The 10,174-nt window shown below is 33.4% G+C and overlaps 1 protein-coding gene and 1 long non-coding RNA gene across 2 annotated transcripts; both read right to left on the bottom strand.

The window, feature by feature from the left end:
- Window positions 1–1,453: 1,453 nt before the first annotated feature.
- Window positions 1,454–4,583, bottom strand: LOC144559372 (endo-1,4-beta-xylanase 5-like). Its single transcript, XM_078308387.1, has 7 exons — window positions 4,575–4,583; window positions 4,292–4,514; window positions 3,941–4,104; window positions 3,751–3,849; window positions 2,978–3,297; window positions 2,194–2,656; window positions 1,454–1,890 (listed from the first exon to the last, which is right to left on the bottom strand). Exons 1-7 carry the CDS (start codon window positions 4,581–4,583, stop codon window positions 1,552–1,554), a joined length of 1,617 nt encoding a protein of 538 aa, XP_078164513.1. The 3' UTR covers window positions 1,454–1,551.
- Window positions 4,584–4,677: 94 nt separating this feature from the next.
- On the bottom strand, window positions 4,678–5,814 carry LOC144558935 (uncharacterized). Its single transcript, XR_013513059.1, has 3 exons — window positions 5,734–5,814; window positions 5,542–5,609; window positions 4,678–5,282 (listed from the first exon to the last, which is right to left on the bottom strand). It is a non-coding gene; the product is annotated as an uncharacterized LOC144558935 (long non-coding RNA).
- Between the last annotated feature and the right edge of the window lie 4,360 nt (window positions 5,815–10,174).

The following is a 10,174-nucleotide window of genomic DNA, read 5'->3' as shown; positions in this document are numbered from 1 at the left end:
TTTTTTTTTTATGCCATTTTGTTCCTATTCAGAAAATGAGAGAGAAAAAGAGAGAAAGAAAGGGGATATCAATTTGGTACTAGCATACCGAATTACTGTAGTTTGTCAACCTATTCGTGTGAATACTGATAGAAGCGTGACTGCTGGACTGTTGCGTGAATCTGACACGAGAAGAAAAGGAGAAGAAGGCTACTACTAGACTAAACTTGAAGTTTCCACTGCGCTGCGCGTCTAGTGATAAACTCTATTTAATCCTGGAATTAATTTTATACATGGATTATGGTTTCAGTTAGTGAACAAACTTATGAACTGAATCGAAATGTTGCACTATAACTTACCCGAAATATCTTCACTCTACATTGGATTTTTTTATGCCCTTTGGAGAGGCACCTGAGACATCTCCCCTCTTTAAAAACTGATCGATACACCTTTTGGACTTCTTCAAAAACAAATCTGTTGAAAGGAGGATTTGCTTCTTTCCCCGTACACCATTTATTAGGGCCTTACCTTCTCAAGGTTTTTTCATAAATCTGCTTAGGGTTTACTCTCTTGAAGTTTCTCTTTCTGTAGAGCACCGTACGTCATTCACGGCCTCTTCATTTATGGTCGGATTTAAAATGAGACCTGGTTGTATATCTCCCTACGTACGGACAGCTGATGCACCCAGCTGGCTGGGTGGTTGTGACGTCTCTTCTTTATTAACTCCTGGAGAGTGTTTTGGGTTTTCCTGTTCATACCCAATAGCCTTTTGAATCGCCTCTTCAGTCGCCTTTTTGCCTTCTGCTGAGCGCTCCGTTCCACCTTTAATGGTATTCAGAAATTAATACGTAACGATCCAATGTATTTGCTTTTGTGCTTTAGTCATATATTGTCTTAATTACCTACCTGAGTTGAACCCACCAAACAAAGGCTCCGGATTTATTATGTGAATCCATGGAAGCGAGACCAACTCTATTTAAATAATGATATTGACAACTGTTTTAATTTCATGCAGCACAGGAACAATAAAAGTAAATAAAATAACATATATAATTCGTACGCTGGAAGAAACCAAAACAACGTTGTTATAAAATAGATACTCTTAAAAGCCCTCAAAATTTTAAACAAGATATCTACATCTGACCTCTATACACCAGTAAAAAAAAATGTACAGTTCACCCTCATAGTTCAATGTTCTGCTTTTATCCCTAGTTAGGTGATCCATATAAATTCAATGAAAATGCAAAAAAAATTGCAAACCAGGTCCATGACTCCATGGATTGATTCCTATGTTGACCCTACACTAGAATAATTTTGCATGTATAGAAATCTCCACGCTCGCACGCGCACACACACAGGGATGAGAGAGAGAGGCATGCACATGAATACATCATAATTAAATTTTACTTTATTATTATATAGAACTTGTTATGGTCAAGGTTTGACCAAACAATTATATTATTGTCCAGTGTATACTTCACGGACATATTTTAACTTTTTCTATACATCCAATTTTTCTATAAATCTTTCAGTCAAGTAAACACGACAAAATTTGAAGTTCCCGGCTTATACTTAATCGTGGATCTGCAGCTTGTGTACAGGAGAATTAGCATCGACTTTGATTTTGTGTACCGAGGTAATATTCTTAGACGGGTGGCTTGCTGTGACCTTGTACTCTCCATGAGCGAGGTGAGCTTGAAGCGTACCATCCTCTCCAGTTGTCCCTAAGGCATGAGTCTTCCATTCTTTGATCAAACTGTCTACTAAATCTCCAACCGGAAAGTTCTTGAATTGGTTGTCAGTTAGACACATCCTGTAACACCCCTTTGGAGTCCATGAAGCCCACATAACGATCCCATCAACTGCTGGATGTGAGTATCCTTCTCTCAAGATTTCTTCCAAATATTTGGCCTGTTCATTATGCACACAAAAATCAAATTAGCAATGTGAAAATTTATATGTTCCTATTTGGGCTGTTCATGTAAATTCAGCTCAAGTTAATACTATCACCGATTAAAAGAAACCAAACTTGGTAAAAGTAGTTGGTTCATACTGTTCGAATCGGGAATTTTATATTTTGATTAATAGGAAGATTTAAAAAACTCAAATAAACAACAATCAAGCAGAGTAACTAAAAAAAAATTGTAGAAAAGAAGGTTAATAATTGCAGAACAAGATTGTTTTAATAATAAAATCATGCATATATCAATGTACCTGCTTTGCATCGGTACCAGCCACATCAACCTCAGTGAGCCAAATGGGCACCTTAGTAGTTGCCATCTTATCCAGGACCGATCTCATATAGGGGATATTTGGTACATCAAAGTGCGATTCCAATCCAATTGCCATCTTTGCGGTTGGGTTACCAGCTTTGATCTCATTGAATTTCTTTAAATACCTATCGGGCGTAGCATTTGGGTCACCTGGCACCTCGAGAGTGTTGAAGTCGTTCAAAAAGAGAAGTACATTAGGGTCCAGCTTCTGCACCTCCTGGAAGATTTTTACTGAGGCATCAGGGCTGAGCTTGGTCTCGAAGAAATTGAAGTGCACATTCTCATTTACCACATCCCAATGAATCACCTTGCCCTTGTATCGATTCACGACAGAATTTATACGCTTTGTTACTGCTTCCTGGAGCTGCGCTTTGGAGAGTGCACTAACCCAAGACATCTGAGCACTGTTGACAGAAATTTCATCATTAAAATTTGAAGTCAAGGATTTCCATTTAACTGTTTTTTTTATTATATTTTATTTGGTTTTTGCATTTTGGTTGTAATTATTGATGGAATATAAGTATTTAACTTATGAAAGAGCACAATTTACTGGTATGAGAAACTTGTGAATAAATTTGCACTCAATAATTTGAAATTTTGTATATCTTTTATTTTATTTTGTTTTTTCCTTTTCTGTGGACATATGATTTCAATTTTTAGAAGGGATGTATTAAACAGAAAATTCACTTGCAAGCACCGAAGTCTTTTGAAAACATGATACTAACTTCTGATCATCCCAGAACACGTTGTGTCCTCTGACTTTGACACCATTCTGATTGGCAAATTTGAGCATCGCATCGGCCACGGAGTAGTCTTCGTGTCCTTTGGTGAATTCAGTGCCATACCATTTCATCTCATTCTCAAATGTGGTCACAGTGAAGCGGGATGTGAACCACTTCTGGTAGAATGGGTTTTTGAGGATAGCCGCGTTGATTGCCGTGCCAAATGGGAAATCCGCCTTAGCTTGAGCGAGTTTGACTTTTGCACCCGCTAGTGGCTTTCCATTTACATCTACAGCTGTGACATTAATCATCATCCGGCGCGCCTGAATAACAATGTCAATTTAAATGAACTTTTACAATCTTCTATTAGAAAAAAAGGCTATATGGTACTATGCATACTATGAATTAATATCTTCGTTTTTCAAAGTTTAAATAGTTGATGTGAACCGCTTAACATATTCTCCGTATGAAAATATACATGAAGACTAAATTTTACAGTTTTTAGAATTTTCTACTATTTTTTTAGATAAGTAGAAAATCACTAAAAAAGTTATACTAAGTGATTTTCTACCTACCTAAAATTATAAAAAATAAAAATGTAAGAAAGTAAAATTTAGTCTTCCAGTACATTTTTTATGTATATCATATTGAACAGTTCAAATCGACCGTTTAAACTTTAAAAAGTAAGATATTGAACTATATTATTGACCAATCCACGCTATGCATATTACCAGCCTCACTCACATTGAGAGACTTGCTATTTTAATGTTGCAAACCTGGTGGATGCTTTCTTTATGGTGACCTCTCCATTCTTCTATTGTAAAGGGTTGCAAGGATACGTTGTCGGTCCATATCTCAGCGTTCGTGTTTTTGCTCTGTTTTGAAGTTTTAATTTATTAGATCAACATGTCTGTGCAATCAATAAAACAAATATTTAGTATAATTTATAATAAGAGCCTTAATTACCTCAAAAAATAATTCAGCCGGTCCTGAAGTCTTAACAGTAAAACCTCCTTTAAGCATCGACCAACAAGATTCCTGAGCCTCGATTGTACCTGCTTGAACAAACCCATCTGCAGTCTTTACTGAAACTATGACATCTGCGCTTCCCTTGTCGACTTGCAACCAGGCTGAAATATCACAAGTATAGTTACAGCATACACATTTAAAGTTTTAATCTAGTACCACTTTTGTTATGAAACATAAATGATCAGTAATTATATAATCTACATGACAAAAACTAGCAAAAACATCCATGTCCATCTCTGGAATATTATGTTGTTATTATGGAATAAAGTTGGATTTAATTTGTCTTACCCGAAAAAGAGTAGTGCTTGTCGCCATGCAATTCGACTCTCTGAGAGATGCTGTGGTGTGGCGCCGTTCGGTCAAGAGCCACAGCGTATTTGTTCCCTGATTTAGAAACTCTTTGCACGACATTTGCATGGCCGAATGATGCCCAGCCATCGAGGTTGTTATTGAATTCTGGATTGACTAAGATCCCTCCTCCATATTGCGGCTTTAGTGGTTCAGCCAAGCACTGTGAACAAAATAATTGTTAAATTAAGTCATAGGACTAGTTATAGATTGAATAATGAACAGATCTCATTATCAGTTCATTTTGGTGTTAGTGATATGTTTCGTGCAACATTTTTATTTAGAGAAAATTTGTCTAGAAATGACTCAATTCCAATTAATTTTCTTCATCATGCTTAAATTTTTCGCTAATTATAAGGATTCATTCTTGACCTCTGTGCAAATAATAATTGATTTCCTGAAACACTTGATCATACCAGAGTGTATTGAACAAAATATAATAATCTTAATATCAATAGATATATGCTAATTATAAAGGAGGAAAGGAATTAAATTTAATGGTAGCTATTATTTTGCAGATGTTCTTGACCATTATTTTAAGTGCTTATTTATGGCGCATTTAAGGGAAACATGACTTCATGTTCTAATTAGCTACTGCATATGTATGCATGATTCAATAGGATAATTATACTTCCAATTATTTAACCAAGTTTTTCTTAACTTACATTATTCAAGATACCAATTTTAGAAAACAAATTATTTAAACTCGATCATCAATACACGTACATTTATATTATCCAGTCTTTTGATTTTATCAGTAAAATACAATGTTTTTAATTTTTATCAAGAGGATTTTGTATATGGTATCTTGGAATTACTAAACTAAGAAAACATATTATAGTCTACAAGAGGGAAAGAGCTAGACAACAAGAGCTTGCCTCAGTGGTTGCAAAATAATCATAAGGTACAGAAGTTACAATGATCGCCTGGTCTGAAAATACAAATAAATTAAATAGCTATGTTAACATTTTTTATATCTGTAATTGCAGTTGCAAAATATTACCAATCATGTTTTAATTTTCTGATGGAATGAGCATTTTGCACCTAACTAAAGCTGGTAGAAACTTTTTGTTAGAGGAATTTCTGAAAAAACTTAAAACTAAAATACGCATGGCATAATCATATATATAACCATGCAAAATGCAAAGGCAAATCAAATTAAAAATATATATAAATATATTTATCACCACCTAAAATGACAACAAAAAGGAACAGGAGCAGTGCTTTCTTCCCAGGAGCCTTCATTTTTTTCTTTTTTCTGAGCAAACAAAAAATCAAATTGGCATGATTAATCTAAACATATATAATGTGCGTGAAGAAAATGCAATCAATAAGGAAAGATTCAAACAATAAGGAAAGGTCAGGAAGAAAGTTGGACCTACAGTAGAAGATTTTGTAATTTATTTGGAAGAAGTATACATGCAGTAGATATAATTAATGTTTTATTATTCTTTTTTTCTTTTTCTTTTGTGTCTTGGTAAGAAAAACGAATACAATTTATAAGGAGGTGAGAGGGGGGTTGTTACAGCTCGAATGGTAAGGAATGAATGATAGCTTGTCCATCCATTATTTGGTAATTTACTAAATTTTAACCTTTTTCGAAATTCGTTAAACAAAAAGTTTGTAGCTTTTAATTACTGCTTGAAGTGTCTTCTATCATAAATTATCTCATCCATTTGATCTGAATCAGACGAACTGGAATAACGCAAAAAACACAAATTTCGGGCACCACATTAGGCCGTTAAAATCTGAATCGCAGAAAACACAGGGCAAGCCTAGCTTGAAGCCTGGCAGTAACTTATTGGCCGTGAGTTGTGCCGAGAAGAACCCGAAATTTTTAAATATACCATAACTCCAAAAAAGATAAATCAATTATCATGATTTTTAAAAATTTTGAATTTTGACATGGTCACGTCGCCTAGGTGCGATCACTTTTCTACAGGCTGCATCTAGGGAATGTGGCCCATTTTTTTTTTTTTGGTCTTCCTCTTGTGTGCAGTTCAATCTGAATGAAAAAAAAAAAAAAGACAGCTACATCTAAGGAGATGCGGCCGTGTCAAAATTCAATTTTTTTAAAAGCTTAATTTTTTTTTATTTTTTTTTGGATATGATATATTTAAAAATTTCGGGAGGAGAACCGCCACTTTCTACCTTGCTTTTAGATAGGAAGGATATCAGTGGCCAAATAATCAAGAATTTGGTGTTACTCTGGTGCAGGGATCAATTTGGCTCAAAGAGACTCATTGTATTCTTAACCACAGATATCAGGCAACAGAAGACCTCTACTTTTTGCTCTGAAATATTTTCGAGCAAAATCATTATTCCATTTTTTTTCAATGGGCTGCAAACAAATCGAACTGAATCGAGATTTGAATTAATTTCGAATCGAATTTTTTACGAACTCAATTTCAAATCTTTTACGAATTTTTTACGACAAAGAAGAATAATCGTAGTCACCGAAAGCGAGAGGTGAAAGTTGTCTAAGGTTTTAGAACTGAAAGCGGTGATTACAACTTACGAGTTATAACTTATGGCTGAGTGGCCTTATGTTTTAAGTCATCAACGAATTAATATAAGTCATCAGCAGAAATTAACGGTTCACATTACTTTGAATTTCAAACTAAAATAGTTCATAAACCTATTTCGAACGAACCATGTCCAATTTAAATTTGATATGAATTAATTTCAAACTATTTCGAATTAAACTTTTTACGAACTTTTTCAAATCAAACTCGAATCGAATCACGAACGAATTTTTTGTGCTGCCCTACCCACAATATCTGCCAAATTGCTATCGCGTTATTTTTTATTCTACTAGTGATGGACAAATTTTTGTCATTTGGTTTTGCCATGTCTGCTACTTTGCTTTTTTGGACCAACTTCCACCATCACGGACGAATTTTTTTTATAAACTATAATTAATTAAATCAAATTAGGCAAATCAACATGATTGTTTTTTTTTTAAGAAAAACCATAAAGACTGAATGATCATTTTGGTCTCCACATTTACTTTTTTCCCAAACCGAATTAGCCATTCGGTCCAAAGTTTTTTCAGTTTTCCACAATTTTTCGTGCAGCCAATGGTGTAAGAAGGGTTTTTTAAACCATACTGAATTGGTCATTCGGTTTTCATATTTTTTTTAATTAATAAACCATAATTAATAAAAAAAAAATTTTGTTTAGTGTAATTTGGGTTTTTGTAGTGTAATTAATAATTATAGAATTTTTTAGTTTGCATGCAGAGTAATTTACTTATATTTTTATTAATATCCAACTTAATGTAGAGCATTCAAAAAATGATTACACCAGCATGTAGAGCATTCAAAAATACACAGAATTGACACAAATTTCAATTTATTTGAATTTTTCTACAATTAGTTATGAATTTTTTAAGTTCAGCTTTGAAAAAACTTAACAGCCATAACTTTGGCTATGAAAGTCAGATTTGCGCGTATAACCACTTTTCAAAAAGGGAGGGACGAGACGGATCCGAATATTGCCTCGGGGGTCACCCTCGGGCATCCAAAGCATTAGAATTTCAAAAAAAGTCGTTTAGTGCCTTAAAAATTCAGTTTAAGTTTTCGTTTAACGGTAGATGTACAACGATCAATATTTTGTTTAGTATAATATAGGTTTTTGTAGTGTAATTATTAATTGTAGAATTTTTTAGTTTGCATACAGAGTAATTTAGCTTTTTGCATGTAGTATAAATTAATTGTTGAATGATTTAATTTTCTAGTGGAATTTAAGTTTATGTAGTGTAATTATTAGTTGTATAATTTTTTAGTTTGTATGTAAAGTAATTTAGCTTTTGGCATGTAGTATAAATTATTGTTGAATGATTTAATTTTTTTAGTGTAATTTAGATTTTTTTTTTTTAGTGTAATTGTATAATAATGTAGAATAATAGAATGAATGTTAATATTTTTTTGGAGGGAGAAGAAGGGTATTAAAAAAAAAACCAATTTTCTGGAGACCGAATTGGGGATTCGGTCCCAGAAAAAACCAAATGGGGAGACCGAATCTCCAATTCGGTCTTTATGGTATTTGAAAAAAAAAAAACTAATCATGCTACTTTGTTAAATTTCATTTAATTAATTATGGTTTATAAAAAAAAATTCGTCACCGACTCTTGAAATAATTTTTCATTTTCTTTTAGCATGCAGGTTAATTGTATAGATCGGTGCATTCTTATCCAAAAATACATTTTTAATTATATAATATGTAGGTTATATGTAGAGTTAAGTAATGAATATGATCACAACATCCGTAGCATGGTCATTTTTATTACATGTGTTAATAAATCGAGTTCCTATACCCCATCAGGTACCAGACAGTACAATACTTCCAAGTTCCAACATATTCAAAATATGGTTAATTTCTCATGTGCCCTTCAAGAGTTCTTCAATTTCTTATTTACCCCTGTACTTTTCATTATATCTAATATATCCCTAAGCTATTTCTTTTCTTTCTTATTTGCCCACAAATTTAATTATTCATGTTTAATGAGTTATTTAAATCTATTGTTGCCAATAATACCCTTATTTCCAGTACACTCAAATTCCAGAAAAGACGAAATGTATTTCAGCACTACTATCTTCTGCACCATTTTACTATTGTCAGATGCTCCTTTTACCGATTTGGAGTAACATTTTAATTAATTGGGTGCAGTTTAAATTAACAGACCTCGTTTTAAATTATTGTAGCCCTTGATTTGCTAAATTCGATGAAGGTCCATTTGATCATTTTACCACAGGGTTCCTTTGAGCCTTCCTACATAGCTGTATTGGCAACAACTACACATGTACCAGTTCTCTCCTTCTCGTCAAGTGAGACATCCTTTCCTCCAACTCGATTTCCCTTCTTTATCAAAACAGCACCAAGTGACGCAACTCAATCCTAAGCTATTGCCATTGCCAATCTCATACGTACAATTAGAACGAATGGAGCAGTCCTCATTTATGAAGATTCTCCCCAGTACGCTGAACTCATACCTTCTACAGTGAAGGAACTTGGAGATAGTAAGATTCATCACATTCCTATTTCCTCGACTATTAATAATGAACAAATCTATGATAACCTTGTTTCTGTCAAGGGAATGAAGGGGCATGTAGATGAGGGTATTACTAGAAACAATAGATTTAAATGACTCATTAAATATGAATAATTAAATTTATGGGCAAATAAGAAAGAAAATAAATAGCTGAGGGATATATTAGATATAATGAAGAGTATAGGGGTAAATAAGAAATTGAAGAACTCTTGAAGGGTACATGAGAAATTAACCCTTCAAAATAAGGTGTCTATTTAAATATAGAGAGTCGGTTTTTGAGGTTCTGTGTCAGATTCTGGCCCGGCCCTGGTCCAGGGTACCCAGGGCCATCGCTCTAGGCTCAAAAATTCAAAAGGGCCCCAAAAAAATTATATATGTTAAAAAAGTCATTTCTAAGTTTTTTCGTTTCACAACAAAGGGCTCAAAAAAAAAAATCACATCTTCGTTCCTTCGTTTCACAGCATAGTCGCATCTAATTGCCCCAACAATGACAGGATCCAAAAAAATATGTTCTCTATAATCTTAATAAACAGCCTTGTATCAAACTTTGGACTAATGACGTACGTATTATGAAATTATTTATTCGTTGAGTTACTTGAAAAAATAACGGTTTTAATTTTATTGATTTTAATTGGTGAAAGTTTTTAAATTGTTGCAAAATTTGATACATGGTCAACATAATTGACATATCTATAAATTTTAGTTTTAATTGGAATAAGCTTTTAACACGAAATATAATTGTTCTTTTTTTTAGGGTTCATGAGGATGCT

The sequence above is a fragment of the Carex rostrata genome, chromosome 9 (genome assembly GCF_964058835.1).
Source record: "Carex rostrata chromosome 9, lpCarRost1.2, whole genome shotgun sequence".
Taxonomy (NCBI): domain Eukaryota; kingdom Viridiplantae; phylum Streptophyta; class Magnoliopsida; order Poales; family Cyperaceae; genus Carex; species Carex rostrata.
The sequence above is the reverse complement of the archived record's forward strand: the minus strand, read 5'-3'. Positions and strand labels throughout refer to the sequence as shown.

Bases quoted from the DNA above. Each gene is read 5' to 3' on its own strand.
- LOC144559372 (XM_078308387.1), bottom strand. The intron at 3,298-3,750 runs GTTTGCAACATT...ATTGTTATTCAG, and splicing joins ATAAAGAAAGCATCCACCAG to GCGCGCCGGATGATGATTAA. The intron at 1,891-2,193 runs GTACATTGATAT...CATAATGAACAG, and splicing joins CTGGTACCGATGCAAAGCAG to GCCAAATATTTGGAAGAAAT.